Genomic DNA, 17,500 nt, shown 5'->3' with positions numbered 1-17,500 from the left:
TGTCTTCATCATGGCTCACAACAAGATGGCTGTTCTTTCTTTGTGTGTCTCCCTCTGTACTCTCTGAAAAGCAGGGAAAGAATTAGTATTTCTTATGTATGGAGTTTGGTTGCAGAGGGACATAAAGAGGGACAAAAAGAGACAGAAAGAAAGAGGTTAGTGTCTCAGTGTGGCCTTGCAGAGTGTTAGCTGTGCTCTCTGAGCGTGTCTGTCTACACAGGCAGAAAAGGAGGCCTCTCTTTCACAGAGAAACAAAGATAGCTGTAATTAATGACCGTGAGTGCTGGCCAGCACTCTGTGTGGGTGCATGCGGCTTTCTTCTGACAACTCCGACTTAATTAAAACTTAAGACCCCTGAAAGGGCCCCTGACTGCCACGGACATCCCACTGCCTCGTGAGAAAAACCTTGTACGTTTCTTTTTCTGAAAAAACAAAGACCACGAGAAAGAGAGAAGGGGGGGGTGATGTGCGTTAGATATGTGGCTAATCCTTAGTAGTCAGGTTTCTCTCTCTCTCTCTCTCTCTCTCTCTCTCTCTCTCTCTCTCTCTCTCACACACACACACACCTGCAGCTTGACGGCATGTGTTCCCCTCTCTGTATTCTATCAGAGGATCAGTTAATCAAGCTTCTAGCCTGGCCTTTTGTTTCTGCCCATTGTTCATTAGGTCGCCAGCTATGGAGACACACTTGATATGCTTGGCTTCCCCAGATGTATGAGGCTGGGGGGAGGGGGGTGTTAGTGGAGGGCAAGCGTGGGGGTAGGGGGTAGGGGAGTTGGTCAAAATTCAAGCTTACAACTGACAGCACCTTCCCTGCTGTTCATAATAACAACTAGAGCTGGACAACATGCTTCTCACACACAAAACAGCTCTGCCTCTACACACTCTTAGTCTTATGACTTTTGTGTTCTTAGTTTTAGTATTTTGTTTGAAGAGTAGATTTAGGAAGCTCAGCTAGGTACATACACACACTCACACACACCCTCTCACACACACTGTGAATCCTAACACGTCTGTTGTCCCGTGTCTGAGAAATAACAGGTTTTTCAAATGAACTTGTGAAAACACCTTTTCAAAAACTAGATTTTGTCTCTCCTCTCCTCACTTTGTCTCTCCTCTCCTCACTTTGTCTCTCCCCTCCTCACTTTGTCTCTCCTCTCCTCACTTTGTCTCTCCTCTCCTCACTTTATCTCTCCTCTCCTCACTTTGTCTCTCCTCTCCTCACTTTGTCTCTCCTCTCCTCACTTTATCTCTCCTCTCCTCACTTTGTCTCTCCTCTGCTCACTTTGTCTCTCCTCTCCTCACTTTATCTCTCCTCTCCTCACTTTGTCTCTCTTCTCCTCACTTTGTCTCTCCCCTCCTCACTTTATCTCTCCTCTCCTCACTTTGTCTCTCCTCTCCTCACTTTGTCTCTCTTCTCCTCACTTTGTCTCTCCCCTCCTCACTTTATCTCTCCTCTCCTCACTTTATCTCTCCTCTCCTCACTTTGTCTCTCCTCTCCTCACTTTGTCTCTCCTCACTTTGTCTCTCCTCTCCTCACTTTGTCTCTCCTCTCCTCACTTTGTCTCTCCTCTCCTCACTTTGTCTCTCCTCTCCTCACTTTGTCTCTCCTCTCCTCACTTTGTCTCTCCTCTCCTCACTTTGTCTCTCCCTCCTCACTTTGTCTCCCTCTCCTCACTTTGTCTCTCCTCTCCTCACTTTGTCTCCCTCTCCTCACTTTATCTCTCCTCTCCTCACTTTGTCTCTCCTCTCCTCACTTTGTCTCCCTCTCCTCACTTTATCTCTCCTCTCCTCACTTTGTCTCTCCTCTCCTCACTTTTATCTCTCCTCTCCTCACTTTGTCTCTCCTCTCCTCACTTTGTCTCTCCCTCCCTCACTTCATCTCTCCTCTCCTCACTTTGTCTCTCCTCTCCTCACTTTGTCTCTCCTCTCCTCACTTTGTCTCTCCCTCTCCTCACTTTGTCTCTCCTCTCCTCACTTTATCTCTCCTCTCCTCACTTTGTCTCTCCTCTCCTCACTTTGTCTCTCCTCTCCTCACTTTGTCTCTCCTCTCCTCACTTTGTCTCTCCTCTCCTCACTTTGTCTCTCCTCTCCTCACTTTGTCTCTCCTCTCCTCACATTGTCTCTCCTCTCCTCACTTTGTCTCTCCTCTCCTCACTTTATCTCTCCTCTCCTCACTTTGTCTCTCCTCTCCTCACTTTGTCTCTCCTCTCCTCACTTTGTCTCTCCTCTCCTCACTTTGTCTCTCCTCTCCTCACTTTGTCTCTCCTCTCCTCACTTTGTCTCTCCTCTCCTCACTTTGTCTCTCCTCCTCCTCACTTTGTCTCTCTCCTCACTTTGTCTCTCCTCTCCTCACTTTATCTCTCCTCTCCTCACTTTATCTCTCCTCTCCTCACTTTGTCTCTCTTCTCCTCACTTTGTCTCTCCCCTCCTCACTTTATCTCTCCTCTCCTCACTTTGTCTCTCCTCTCCTCACTTTGTCTCTCTTCTCCTCACTTTGTCTCTCCTCTCCTCACTTTGTCTCTCCTCTCCTCACTTTATCTCTCCTCTCCTCACTTTATCTCTCCTCTCCTCACTTTGTCTCTCCTCTCCTCACTTTGTCTCTCCTCTCCTCACATTGTCTCTCCTCTCCTCACTTTGTCTCTCCTCTCCTCACTTTGTCTTGCCTCATTTGTCTCTCCTCTCCTCACTTTGTCTCTCCTCTCCTCACTTTGTCTCTCCTCTCCTCACTTTGTCTCTCCTCTCCTCACTTTGTCTCTCCTCTCTCCTCCTTTGTCTCTCCTCTCCTCACATTGTCTCTCCTCACTTTGTCTTGCCTCATTTAGTCTCTCCTCTCCTCACTTTGTCTCACCTCTCCTCACTTTGTCTCTCTCTCCTCACTTTGTCTCTCCTCTCCTCACTTTTTCTCCCCTCTCCTCATTTTGTCTCTCCTCTCCTCACTTTGTCTCTCCTCTCCTCACTTTGTCTCTCCTCTCCTCACTTTGTCTCTCCTCTCCTCACTTTGTCTCTCCTCTCCTGACTTGAGTCTCTCCTCTCCTCACTTTGTCTCTCCTCTCCTCTTTGTCTCTCCTCTCACTTTGTCTCTCCTCTCCTCACTTTGTCTCTCCTCTCCTCACTTTGTCTCTCCTCTCCTCACTTTGTCTCTCCTCTCCTCACATTGTCTCTCCTCTCCTCACTTTGTCTCTCCTCTCCACACTTTGTCTCTCCTCTCCTCACTTTGTCTCTCCTCTCCTCACTTTGTCTCTCCTCACTTTGTCTCTCCTCTCCTCACTTTGTCTTGCCTCATTTAGTCTCTCCTCTCCTCACTTTGTCTCTCCTCTCCTCACTTTTCTCTCCTCTCCTCATTTTGTCCTCCTCTCCTCACTTTGTCTCTCCTCTCCTCACTTTGTCTCTCCTCTCCTCACTTTGTCTCTCCTCTCCTCACTTTGTCTCTCCTCTCCTGACTTGAGTCTCTCCTCTCCTCACTTTGTCTCTCCTCTCCTCACTTTGTCTCTCCTCTCCTCACTTTGTCTCTCCTCTCCTCACTTTGTCTCTCCTCTCCTCACTTTGTCTCTCCTCTCCTCACATTGTCTCTCCTCTCCACACTTTGTCTCTCCTCTCCTCACTTTGTCTCTCCTCTCCTCACATTGTCTCTCCTCTCCTCACTTTGTCTCTCCTCACATTGTCTCCTCACTTTGTCTCTCCTCTCCTCACTTTGTCTCTCCTCTCCTCACTTTGTCTCTCCTCTCCTCACTTTGTCTCTCCTCACTTTGTCTCTCTCCTCTCCTCACTTTGTCTCTCCTCTCCTCACTTTGTCTCTCCTCTCCTCACTTTGTCTCTCCTCTCCTCACTTTATCTCTCCTCTCCTCACTTTATCTCTCCTCTCCTCACTTTGTCTCTCCTCTCCTGACTTGAGTCTCTCCTCTCCTCACTTTGTCTCTCCTCTCCTCACTTTGTCTCTCCTCTCCTCACTTTGTCTCTCCTCTCCTCACTTTGTCTCTCCTCTCCTCACATTGTCTCTCCTCACTTTGTCTCTCCTCTCCTCACTTTGTCTTGCCTCATTTAGTCTCTCCTCTCCTCACTTTGTCTCTCCTCTCCTTACTTTGTCTCTCCTCTCCTCACTTTGTCTCTCCTCTCCTCACTTTGTCTCTCCTCTCCTCACTTTGTCTCTCCTCTCCTCACATTGTCTCTCCTCACTTTGTCTTGCCTCATTTAGTCTCTCCTCTCCTCACTTTGTCTCTCCTCTCCTCACTTTGTCTCTCCTCACTTTGTCTCTCCTCTCCTCACTTTTTCTCCCCTCTCCTCATTTTGTACCTCCTCTCCTCACTTTGTCTCTCCTCTCCTCACTTTGTCTCTCCTCACTTTGTCTCTCCTCTCCTCACTTTGTCTCTCCTCTCCTGACTTGAGTCTCTCCTCTCCTCACTTTGTCTCTCCTCTCCTCACTTTGTCTCTCCTCTCCTCACTTTGTCTCTCCTCTCCTCACTTTGTCTCTCCTCTCCTCCTTTGTCTCTCCTCTCCTCACATTGTCTCTCCTCTCCACACTTTGTCTCTCCTCTCCACACTTTGTCTCTCCTCTCCTCACTTTGTCTCTCCTCTCCTCACTTTGTCTCTCCTCACTTTGTCTCTCCTCTCCTCACTTTGTCTTGCCTCATTTAGTCTCTCCTCTCCTCACTTTGTCTCTCCTCTCCTCACTTTTTCTCCCTCTCCTCATTTTGTACCTCCTCTCCTCACTTTGTCTCTCCTCTCCTCACTTTGTCTCTCCTCTCCTCACTTTGTCTCTCCTCTCCTCACTTTGTCTCTCCTCTCCTGACTTGAGTCTCTCCTCTCCTCACTTTGTCTCTCCTCTCCTCACTTTGTCTCTCCTCTCCTCACTTTGTCTCTCCTCTCCTCACTTTGTCTCTCCTCTCCTCACTTTGTCTCTCCTCTCCTCACTTTGTCTCTCCTCTCCACACTTTGTCTCTCCTCTCCTCACTTTGTCTCTCCTCTCCTCACATTGTCTCTCCTCTCCTCACATTGTCTCCTGTCTCTCCTCTCCTCACATTGTCTCTCCTCTCCACACTTTGTCTCTCCTCTCCTCACTTTGTCTCTCCTCTCCTCACTTTGTCTCTCCTCACTTTGTCTCTCCTCTCCTCACTTTGTCTTGCCTCATTTAGTCTCTCCTCTCCTCACTTTGTCTCTCCTCTCCTCACTTTTCTCCCCTCTCCTCATTTTGTACCTCCTCTCCTCACTTTGTCTCTCCTCTCCTCACTTTGTCTCTCCTCTCCTCACTTTGTCTCTCCTCTCCTCACTTTGTCTCTCCTCTCCTGACTTGAGTCTCTCCTCTCCTCACTTTGTCTCTCCTCTCCTCACTTTGTCTCTCCTCTCCTCACTTTGTCTCTCCTCTCCTCACTTTGTCTCTCCTCTCCTCACTTTGTCTCTCCTCTCCTCACTTTGTCTCTCCTCTCCACACTTTGTCTCTCCTCTCCTCACTTTGTCTCTCCTCTCCTCACTTTGTCTCTCCTCTCCACACTTTGTCTCTCCTCTCCTCACATTGTCTCTCCTCTCCTCACTTTGTCTCTCCTCTCCTCACTTTGTCTCTCCTCTCCTCACTTTGTCTCTCCTCACTTTGTCTCTCCTCTCCTCACTTTGTCTTGCCTCATTTAGTCTCTCCTCTCCTCACTTTGTCTCTCCTCTCCTCACTTTGTTCTCTCCTCACTTTGTCTCTCCTCTCCTCACTTTGTCTCTCCTCTCCTCACTTTGTCTCTCCTCTCCTCACTTTGTCTCTCCTCTCCTCACTTTGTCTCTCCTCACTTTGTCTCTCCTCTCCCTCACTTTGTCTCTCCTCTCCTCACTTTGTCTCTCCTCTCCTCACTTTTTTCTCTCCTCTCCTCATTTTGTCTCTCCTCTCCTCACTTTGTCTCTCCTCTCCTCACATTGTCTCTCCTCTCCTCATTTTGTCTCTCCTCTCCTCACTTTGTCTCTCCTCTCCTCACTTTGTCTCTCCTCTCCTCACTTTGTCTCTCCTCTCCTCACTTGAGTCTCTCCTCTCCTGACTTGAGTCTCTCCTCTCCTCATTTTGTCTCTCCTCTCCTCACTTGAGTCTCTCCTCTCCTGACTTGAGTCTCTCTCTCCTCATTTTGTCTCTCCTCTCCTCACTTTGTCTCTCCTCTCCTCCATTTGTCTCTCCTCTCCTCACTTTGTCTCTCTTTGTCTCCTCTCCTCACATTGTCTCTCCTCTCCTCATTTTGTCTCTCCTCTCCTCACTTTGTCTCTCCTCTCTCTCATTGTCTCTCCTCTCCTCACTTTGTCTCTCCTCTCCTCACATTGTCTCTCCTCTCTCACATTTTGTCTCTCCTCTCCTCACTTTGTCTCTCCTCTCCTCACATTGTCTCTCCTCTCCTCACTTTGTCTCTCCTCTCCTCACTTTGTCTCTCCTCTCCTCACTTTGTCTCTCCTCTCCTCACTTTGTCTCTCCTCTCCTCACTTTGTCTCTCCTCTCCTCACTTTGTCTCTCCTCTCCTCACATTGTCTCTCCTCTCCTCACTTTGTCTCTCCTCTCCTCACTTTGTCTCTCCTCTCCTCACTTTGTCTCTCCTCTCCTCACTTTGTCTCTCCTCTCCTCACTTTGTCTCTCCTCTCCTCACTTTGTCTCTCTCTCTCTCTCACTTTGTCTCTCCTCTCCTCACTTTGTCTCTCCTCTCCTCACTTTGTCTCTCTCCTCCTCATTTTGTCTCTCCTCTCCTCACTTTGTCTCTCCTCTCCTCACTTTGTCTCTCCTCTCCTCACTTTGTCTCTCCTCTCCTCACATTGTCTCTCCTCTCCTCACTTTGTCTCTCCTCTCCCACTTTGTCTCTCCTCTCCTCACTTTGTCTCTCCTCTCCTCACTTTGTCTCTCCTCTCCTCACTTTGTCTGTCTCTCCTCTCCTCACTTTGTCTCTCCTCTCCTCACTTTGTCTCTCCTCTCCTCACTTTGTCTCTCCTCTCCTCACTTTGTCTCTCCTCTCCTCACTTTGTCTCTCCTCTCCTCACTTTGTTCTCCTCTCCTCACTTTGTCTCTCCTCTCCTCACTTTGTCTCTCCTCTCCTCACTTTGTCTCTCCTCTCCTCACTTTGTCTCTCCTCTCCTCACTTTGTCTCTCCTCTCCTCACTTGAGTCTCTCCTCTCCTCACTTGAGTCTCTCCTCTCCTCACTTTGTCTCTCCTCTCCTCACTTTGTCTCTCCTCACTTTGTCTCTCCTCTCCTCACTTTGTCTCTCCTCTCCTCACTTTGTCTCTCCTCTCCTCACTTTGTCTCTCCTCTCCTCACTTTGTCTCTCCTCTCCTCACTTTGTCTCTCCTCTCCTCACTTTGTCTCTCCTCTCACTTTGTCTCTCCTCTCCTCACTTTGTCTCTCCTCACTTTGTCTCTCCTCTCCTCACTTTGTCTCTCCTCTCCTCACTTTGTCTCTCCTCTCCTCACTTTGTCTCTCCTCTCCTCACTTTGTCTCTCCTCTCCTCACTTTGTCTCTCCTCTCCTCACTTTGTTCTCCTCTCCTCACTTGAGTCTCGCCTCTCCTGACTTGAGTCTCTCCTCTCCTGACTTGAGTCTCTCCTCTCCTCACTTTGTTCTCCTCTCCTCACTTGAGTCTCTCCTCTCCTGACTTGAGTCTCTCCTCTCCTCATTTTGTTCCTCCTCTCCTTCTTGTCAGTACCATCGGGCTTTTCTTCCATCCGTTTATTACCATCCTTTCATTCTTCTAAGCACACTGGATTTGTTTTCCTGTCCGCTCAGAAATATCCTTTGTTGATTTCTCTTTCCTACATTTGAAACATTGGCTCTACTGTTTTTGTCCTACTAGATAATAGTGAGTCCCAGAATACTGTGCTTCAGGTATAGGCAAGTTTGCTGTCTGCACCTTTGTCCTTGACCATCAATCAAAAAGCTATTTCTCATACAAATGTTAACAATCTCTCTACTCTCTCATCCTCTCTCCTACAGCACTTGCAGAAGCAGGAGAGTGCGTGCAGCGGTGAGCAGTGTGTGTACTACTGTGCCCTGTGTGACTACTCCACCAAGGCCTGTCTGAACCTGGTGCAGCACGCTCGCTCCCCCCGCCACCAGCAGAACGAGGGTCTGAGGAAGCTACAGCTCCACCAGCAGGGACTGGGAGGAGAGGAAGATGGCCTGAATCTACACCAACTCTACCACGTCAAAGACTGCCCACAACAACAAGGTAATGGTTTATTCGTTTTTATATGGGTTTTCTTGGATTTGATTTGAAACATGGGACTTGGACCCACAGCATACTAGTCTAAGTCCTTGTTTCCCCCATTCTTTACCCACGCCCGTTCCTTCCTGCTACCACAACCAAACCATCTCTTCCTCCATCTCTCCCAAAACCCTTTACCACCACATTCATCTACCCCTCCCCCCCTCCCTCCCTCCCTCTCTCCCTCCCTCCCTCATCAAATAAAATCAAATGTTATTTGTCACATGCTTCGTAAACAACGAAATGCTTATTTCCTAAAAATGCAGAGAGAAAAAAATTGAAAGAAATGAATAAAAATAGCATGAGGAATAAATACACAATGAGTTATGATAACATGGCTATATACACAGGGTACCAGTACCGAGTCCATGTGCAGGGGTACGAGGCAATGCAGGTAGATATATACATGTATATGTAGGGATAAAGTGACCAGGCAACAGGATAGATAATAGACAGTAGCAGCAGTGTAAGTGATGAGTCAAAAGAGTTAGTGCAAAATGGGTCAATGCAGATAGTCCAGGTAGCTATTTGATTAACAATTTAACTACCTGTTTAGCATCAATCCCTCCTTCCATCCCACCCTCCTTCCCTCCATTCCTCCCTCCCTCCCTCCATTCCTCCCTCCCTCCATTCCTCCCTCCCTCCCTCCATTCCTTCCTCCCTCCCTCCATTCCTCCTTCCCTCCATTCCTCCCTCCCTTCTTCTCTCCCTCCATCCCTCCCTCCAGTCCTCCCTCCTTCCCTCCATTCCTCCTCCCTCCCTCCATCCCTCCCTCCTTTCTTCTCTCCATTCCTCCCTCCCTCCATTCCTCCCTCCCTCCATTCCTCCCTCCCTCCATCCCACCCTCCTTCCCTCCATTCCTCCCTCCCTCCCTCCATCCCTCCATTCCTCCCTCCCTCCCTCCAGTCCTCCCTCCCTCCAGTCCTCCCTCCCTCCTTTCTTCTCTCCATCCTTCCCTCCCTCTCTCCATCCCTCTCACCCGCCGTACTCAGATCACGTCTTTTGAGTCAGGCAGTGCAGTCCACCTAATCTCCCCAAAATGAGCACGCTGTTCCCATTATGGTGCTACGCTTATATCACCAACACACACACACACTCTGCCGTCCCCTGTGCGGGGACATCCCAGGCATCCCAGACTTATGAAACTCTGCCTTTGGGAGGATCACACACACACACACACACACACACACACACACACACACACACACACACACATACACGTCTTTCCCTGGAGTGAGCCTTCATTTCCTTTCTCATGACCAAAGCAATTTGGCTTTCATTTAAAAGCCCAGGGTCTGCCAGCCACTAATAAGTGTAGCAGAACTGTAAAACATTCTGAGAGACAAAAAAAAGATGAATGGTTTTCTTTGAGTCGGGGGGTTACGGTGTAGAGGGAGGGGGGGCTGTAATTTAAACCAGAAGACACAGTCATAGTCTATTATATAATCATTCCTATGCTAATCCGGCACAATGAAATGAGTGCTTAACTTGTTTTTGCTTTGCTTGACCTGTCGGGAGGGACGGCTAACACGTTTTGAATGGCATTCCAGTGCACTTTTAGTGTGTGTGTGTGTGTGTGTGTGTTAGACATTAATCTGTGCTCCCCAAAGTGTCCTGTTTATATATGGACCCGCAAACCAGATGTGTCCAGTACTGAGAACCACATGTGATAGCAGCTCTCTACACACACACACACACACACACACACACACACACACACACACACACACACACACACACACACACACACACACACAGCCTTGACCGTATGGAGAAAAGAAGAGAGAGCTGCCATATTGAGGGAAAAGTAGGCCGTTTATACGTTTGGTTTTAATTAGAAGTGGATCACAGGTGATTCAGATTTGGGTTGGGTCCACAAGGGAGTTGGGTCCACAAGACAAGCCAGGATAGATAAATCATTACTGTGCCTTTTAACACACACCCCTATTCTCCCTAAAAGTTTATTCTGTCTCACACACATACACTCACACACACTCACACACACACATTCACATACACTCACTCATACACACACACACACACACACACACACACACACACACACACACACACACACACACTCACATACACTCACACACACTCACACTCACACACACTCACTTTTTTTCTCCATTCAATCTCTGCTCCTGTCCATTTCGGTCTCCTCCACAACTTACTATGCAAATATTTTTTTCAAATGTTCCACTGTTAAACAAATGTTGTTGTTTTTTTTGGGGGGGGTTATATACCCCCAGTTGTATGCCACATAGTGCATTTCCACTAAGGAGGATGTGTAGGGTTTGAGTTGACGCTGCTGGGCACGTTCCTGGACGCCCTGCTTCTTCCCATACTGCATCATGTTTTGGGGAACCGCGGTATTATTTCACCAAGTACCTAGTAAAACTGATTTACCTGTTTCCTTTTACACTATAAAGGAGACAGTTGGAGAGAAGTGTGGATGTTCATTTCAGGCCTTTCAGAATACCTGAACTTTCTTTGCAATGGAGCAGATGTGATTGTATAATTGCCTATAGGGAACAGACTGAGTACATGTGGATGATTATGTACATGTGGATGATTATGTACATGTGGATGATTATGTACATGTGGATGATTATGTACATGTGGATGATTATGTACATGTGAGTTTAGCATTTGCTTCTGCTGCTGCATAACTCCTGTCCTGTACAGTTTCTATTGGTTAGTTACTGGTTGCTATGAACCATATTTATTGAAGTGCTGAGAGGTGTCTTTCTGTTAAAGCAGAAGTCTGACACACTGGGAATAACAGCTTGCTATTGCTCAGGACTATACCTGTGAGTGGATTTCATGAAATAGGTTTGATGCTGGTTTTATTGTCTCATTAATGGGCCTTGTTCTATCTGTATGTGGGGCTATGGAAGGTGGACGAGAGTCACTGTAGTCGAGAAAATAGTATTTATCTCACTCTCTCTCCCACCACTTTCCCTGTGACTTCTCAGTAAGTTAGCCGTGTAGTAATCAACATGTCTCGCTTGGTGTGGGTGTGTCTGAGACTCTCTCACTGCCTGTTGTCCCTAGGTGACGGTAACTCCCCACGTCATTCCCCAGTTGTCTCCTCATTTACTCTAGGTAAACACCATAGAGCTAAGTGTGTGTGCGTGTTTGTGAGCGTGTGAGTGTGATGTGGTTAAACATGAGTTTTAAGTGGAGTTCCCCCATTTGTAAATCAATGTAATCTTAGAGCCGGCCAACGCAGCTTTTTACACACACTTGAGCTTGTTAAAATGGTTTCCCCATAAAAACGTGAAACAAAAACACTCACCGCCCATGTTCTGTACCCATGTGTGTGTGTGCACGTCCTTCGTGTGTGTGTGTGCGCGTCCTTCGTGTGTGTGTGTGCACGTCCTTCGTGTGTGTGTGTGCGCGTCCTTCGTGTGTGTGTGTGCACGTCCTTCATGTGTGTGTATGTGTTTATAAATCCTCCTACCCTATGGAGAATCAGCAGAGTTTAAGGAAATTGACTTGATAGAGAATGCCAGTTTAGATCCCAGACAGGGAGAATGAATTCCTCTACAACATGACACAGAGAGTTCAGCCATTTTGTTGTCTGGCTTTGAACAGAGGCCAAAAGTTGTTAGTCCAAATGAGATGATTGGTTTTCCCCCCGTGTTTGTATAACAGAGTTAGATGGTGAATAGAGCTGCTATGAGAACTTTAACATAGATGTACATGCAGGACAAATGGACTGGTTCTCAGTCACATTTTTTCCATCCTCAGTTTTAAGATGAAACAAATGGCTGATAGAGAATGTTTGAAACAGTGACAGACACACTGTTATGTTATTGAAGGAAAAAAACATGAAATGTAGTGTTAAACGATAAGAGACGAAGAATCTGAAGCGAAAAGGATTGATTGTGCAGTAGTTGCTTCTGAGAGTGTATCTGTGTGTGTAGTGCTGCTCCATTAGACTGTTTATCTCCTTATGAACCAGCCCCATGAACCAGCCCTATGAACCAGCCCTATGTACCAGCCCTATGAACCAGCCCTATGAACCAGCCCTATGAACCAGCCCTATGGACCAGCCCTATGAACCAGCCCTATGAACCAGCCCTATGAACCAGCCCTATGGACCAGCCCTATGAACTAGCCCTATGAACCAGCCCTATCAACCAGCCGCATGAACTAGCCCTATGAACCAGCCCTATGAACCAGCCCTATGAACTAGCCCTATAGACCAGCCCCATGAACCAGCCCTATGAACCAGCCCTATGAACCACCCCTATGAACTATCCCTATGAACTAGCCCTATGAACCAGCCCTATGAACCAGCCCTATGAACTAGCCCTATGGACCAGCCCTCTGAACCAGCCCTATGAACTAGCCCTATGAACCAGCCCTATGAACCACCCCTATGAACTATCCCTATGAACTAGCCCTATGAACCAGCCCTATGAACCAGCCCTATGAACTAGCCCTATGGACCAGCCCTCTGAACCAGCCCTATGAACTAGCCCTATGAACCAGCCCTATGGACCAGCCCTATGAACCAGCCCTATGAACTAGCCCTATGAACCAGCCTTATGAACCAGCCCTATGAACCAGCCCTATGGACCAGCCCTATGAACCAGCCCTATGAACTAGCCCTATTAACCAGCCCTATGAACTAGCCCTATGAACCAGCCCTATGAACTAGCCCTATGAACCAGCCCTATGAACTAGCCCTATGAACCAGCCCTATGAACCAGCCCTATGGACCAGCCCTATGAACCAGCCTATGAACTAGCCCTATGAACCAGCCCTATAGACCAGCCCCATGAACCAGCCCTATGAACTAGCCCTATGAACCAGCCCTATGAACTAGCCTATGAACCAGCCCTATGAACCAGCCCTATGGACCAGCCCTATGAACCAGCCCTATGGACTAGCCCTATGAACCAGCCCTATAGACCAGCCCCATGAACCAGCCCTATGAACTAGCCCTATGAACCAGCCCTATGAACTAGCCTATGAACCAGCCCTATGAACCAGCCCTATGAACCAGCCCTATGGACCAGCCCTATGAACCAGCCCAAGCAGAAACAAACAACTGTTATCCATCCATCAGACCAAGCAGAAAGAAACAACCATTCTGCATCCATCAGACCAAGCAGAACGAAACAACCGTTCTCATCCATCAGACCAAGCAGTACGAAACAACCGTTCTCCATCCATCAGACCAAGCAGTACGAAACAACCGTTCTCCATCCATCAGACCAAGCAGTATGAAACAACCGTTCTGCATCCATCAGACCAAGCAGTACGAAACAACCGTTCTCCATCCATCAGACCAAGCAGTACGAAACAACCGTTCTGAATCCATCCATCAGACCAAGCGTTCTGCATCCATCAGAAACAACCGTTCTCCATCCATCAGACCAAGAAACAGTTCTGCATCCATCAGACCAAAACGAAACCGTTCTCCATCCATCAGACCAAGCAGTACCGTTCGAAACAACCGTTCTCCATCCATCAGACCAAGCAGTACGAAACAACCGTTCTGCATCCATCAGACCAAGCAGTACGAAACAACCGTTCTCCATCCATCAGACCAAGCAGTACGAAACAACCGTTCTGCATCCATCAGACCAAGCAGTACGAAACAACCGTTCTGCATCCATCAGACCAAGCAGTACGAAACAACCGTTCTCCATCCATCAGACCAAGCAGTACGAAACAACCGTTCTGCATCCATCAGACCAAGCAGTATGAAACAACCGTTCTCCATCCATCAGACCAAGCAGTACGAAACAACCGTTCTCCATCCATCAGACCAAGCAGCAGTACGAAACAACCGTTCTCCACGAAACAACCGTTCTGCATCCATCAGACCAAGCAGTACAAAACAACCGTTCTCCATCCATCAGACCAAGCAGTATGAAACAACCGTTCTGCATCCATCAGACCAAGCAGTACGAAACAACCGTTCTCCATCCATCAGACCAAGCAGAAAGAAACAACCGTTCTCCATCCATCAGACACTTTTAATCTTCCGTGTCTCAGAAACAGAAAAGGAGATGGGATCTTATGGAGGTAATTATTTCTGAGCTGTGTCTGTCATCCCCCCTAGGTCCCCCTCTCCTCTCCCCCCTGTACATTAAAGTGGGGGGAGAAGGCCGCCTTTGTTTGAGTCCCCCCTTTAAACAAAAGACCCCACTGACTCAGGGGGCTGAACAACACTTTAAATGCTTCTCTCTCTGTGTGCGTGTGCGTGTGTGCGTGAGTGTGTGTGTGCATGTGTGTGTCTCTTTTGTTTTGTTTTCTGAGTGATAAGGCTCCGGGAGGTTTGTAGTCTTGTTCAGATTAGTGTAGCCTTGCTAACCATTTACATATAGCAGCTGTAGGCCAGGCAAGGCCCTAATGGACACACACTGAGGCAGTGTATGTTTGTGCATGAATGTGTGCATATGTATATAGTTTATTGCCTTATCGTAGCTAAACAAAACATGCAGCCTCAGTTTACTAAACTCTGAGCATAATCATCCTTATGTTTTTACTATGACTAGCTCTTTCTCCTCTCCTCCCTAATCTTTCTCCTCTCCTCCCTCTTCCTCTCCTCTCCTCCCTCATCTTTCTCCTCTCCTCTCCTCCCTCCTCTTTCTCCTCTCCTCCCTCTTCCTCTCCTCCCTCCTCTTTCTCCTCTCCTCCTCCTTTCTCCTCTCCTCCCTCTTCCTCTCCTCTCCTCCCTCCTCTTTCTCCTCTCCTCCCTCCTCTTTCCCCTCTCCTCCCTCATCTTTCTCCTCTCCTCCCTCTTCCTCTCCTCCCTCTTTCTCCTCCCCCTCCTCTTTCTCCTTTCCTCCCTCCTCCTCTCCTCCCTTCTTCTCTCCTCTCCTCCCTCTTCATCTCCTCCCTCCTTTTTCTCCTCTCCTCCCTCCTCCTCTCCTCCCCCTCTTTCTCCTCTCCTCCCTCCTATTTCCCCTCTCCTCCCTCCTCTTTCTCCTCTGCTCCTTCCTCCTCTCCTCTCCTCAATCCTCGTTCTCATCTCCTCCCTCCTCCTCTCCTCTCCTCCCTTCTCCTCTCCTCCCTCTTCCTCTCCTCTCCTCTCCTCCCTCCTCTTTCTCTTCTCCTCCCTCCTCCTCTCCTCTCCTCCCCCTCTTTCTCCTCTCCTCCCTCCTATTTCTCCTCTCCTTCCTCCTCTCCTCCCTCCTCTTTCTCCTCTCCTCCCTCCTCTTTCTCCTCTCCTCCCTCCTCTTTCTCCTCTCATCCCTCCTCCTCTCCTCTCCTCCCTCCTCCTCTCCTCTCCTCCCTCCTCTTACTCCTCTCCACCCTCCTCTTTCTCCTCTCCTCCCTCCTCCTCTCCTCTCCTCCCTCCTCTCTCCTCTCCTCCCTCCTCTTTCTCCTCTCCTCCCTCCTCCTCTCCTCCCTCCTCTTTCTCCTCTCCTCCCTCCTCCTCTCCTCTCCTCCCTCCTCTTTCTCCACTCCTCCCTCCTCCTCTCCTCTCCTCCCTCCTCTTTCTCCTCTCCTCCTCTCCTCTCCTCCCTCCTCTTTCTCCTCTCTTCCCTCCTCTTTCTCCTCTCCTCTCTCCTCTTTCTCCTCTCCTCTCTCCTCTTTCTCCTCTCCTCCCTCCTCCTCTCCTCTCCTTCCTCCTCTTTCTCCTCTCCTCTCTCCTCTTTCTCCTCTCCTCCCTCCTCCTCTCCTCCCTCCTCTTTCTCCTCTCCTCTCTCCTCTTTCTCCTCTCCTCCCTCCTCTTTCTCCTCTCCTCCTCTCCTCCCTCCTCTTTCTCCTTTCCTCCCTCCTCTTTCTCCTCTCCTCCCTCCTCCTCTCCTCTACTCCCTCCACCTCTCCTCCCTCCTCCTCTCCTCCCTCCTCTTTCTCCTCTCCTCCCTCCTCCTCTCCTCTCCTCCCTCGTCTTTCTCCTCTCCTCCCTCCTCCTCTCCTCCCTCCTCTTTCTCCTCTCCTCCCTCCTCCTCTCCTCTCCTCCCTCCTCTTTCTCCTCTCCTCCCTCCCCTCCTCTCCTCCCTCCTCCTCTCCTCCCTCCTCCTCTCCTCCCTCCTCCTCTCCTCTCCTCCCTCCTCCTCTCCTCTCCTCCCTCCTCCTCTCCTCTCCTCCCTCCCTCCTCTCCTCTCCTCCCTCCTCTTTCTCCTCTCCTCCCTCCTCCTCTCCTCTCCTCCCTCCTCTTTCTCCTCTCCTCCCTCCTCCTCTCCTCTCCTCCCTCCTCCCTCCTCTCCTCTCCTCCCTCCTCTCCCTCCCCTCTCCTCTCCTCCCTCCTCCTCTCCTCTCCTCCCTCCTCCTCTCCTCTCCTCCCTCCTCTTTCTCCTCTCCTCCCTCCTCCTCTCCTCCCTCCTCCTCCTCTCCTCCCTCCTCCTCTCCTCTCCTCTCCTCTCCTCTCTCCTCTCCCTCCCTACTCCTCTCCTCCCTCCTCCTCTCCTCTCCTCTCCTCCCCTCCTCCTCTCCTCTCCTCCCTCCTCCTCTCCTCTCCTCTCCTCCCTCCTCTTTCTCCTCTCCTCCCTCCTCCTCTCCTCCCTCCTCCTCCTCCCTCCTCCTCTCCTCTCCTCCCTCCTCCTCTCCTCTCCTCCCTCCTCCTCTCCTCCCTCCTCCTCTCCTCTCCTCTCCTCCCTCCTCTTTCTCCTCTCCTCCCTCCTCCTCTCCTCCCTGCATTGCGATGTGATGACACTGAGACTACTTTAAGCCATTAGGGTTTTCTCTCTCTTTTTATCTCCTATTCTCCCTCCCTTCTTTTTTTGGAGCGATGGGGCGGTTTAGCAATTATAGCGGTTACTTTTCAGGATCATTCTCTCTCTCCCTCTCTCTCTGTCTGTCTCTCTCTCCCTCTCTCTGTCTCGCTCTCTCTCTCTCTCTCTCTGTCTGTCTCTCTCTCTGTCTGTCTCTCTCTTTTTCTCTCTGTCTGTCTGTCTCTCTTTCTGTCTGTCTCTCTCTTTTTCTCCCTGTCTGTCTCTCTCTTTCTCTGTCTGTCTGTCTGTCTGTCTGTCTGTCTGTCTGTCTGTCTGTCTGTCTGTCTGTCTGTCTGTCTGTCTGTCTGTCTGTCTGTCTGTCTGTCTGTCTGTCTGTCTCTCTCTCTCTCCCTGTCTGTCTCTCTTTTTCTCTCTGGCCTCTCTTTCTCTCCCTCTCCCGCTCCCTCTTTCTCTATCTCCCTCTCTCGTTCTCGCTCTCTTTCTCTCTATCTATCTATCTATCTCTCTATCTGTCTCTTTTTCTCTCTGGCCTCTCTTTCTCTCCCTCTCCCGCTCCCTCTTTCTCTATCTCCCTCTCTCATTCTCGCTCTCTTTCTCTCTATCTATCTATCTCTCTCTCTATCTGTCTCTTTTTCTCTCTGGCC

The 17,500-nt window shown here is 49.3% G+C and overlaps 1 protein-coding gene across 1 annotated transcript in view; it reads left to right on the top strand.

Annotated features, from left to right (window-relative positions):
- The window catches only part of zfhx4 (zinc finger homeobox 4), a 146,960-nt gene that overhangs the window by 83,072 nt on the left and 46,388 nt on the right, over positions 1-17,500 (top strand). The window contains exon 6 of the mRNA XM_042298936.1: positions 7,935-8,169. Within this exon, the coding sequence (XP_042154870.1) occupies positions 7,935-8,169 (235 nt within the window). The remainder of the gene's footprint in view (positions 1-7,934; positions 8,170-17,500) is intronic.

This window comes from Oncorhynchus tshawytscha, linkage group LG16, assembly GCF_018296145.1.
Source record: "Oncorhynchus tshawytscha isolate Ot180627B linkage group LG16, Otsh_v2.0, whole genome shotgun sequence".
Lineage (NCBI taxonomy): Eukaryota > Metazoa > Chordata > Actinopteri > Salmoniformes > Salmonidae > Oncorhynchus > Oncorhynchus tshawytscha.
The sequence above is the reverse complement of the archived record's forward strand: the minus strand, read 5'-3'. Positions and strand labels throughout refer to the sequence as shown.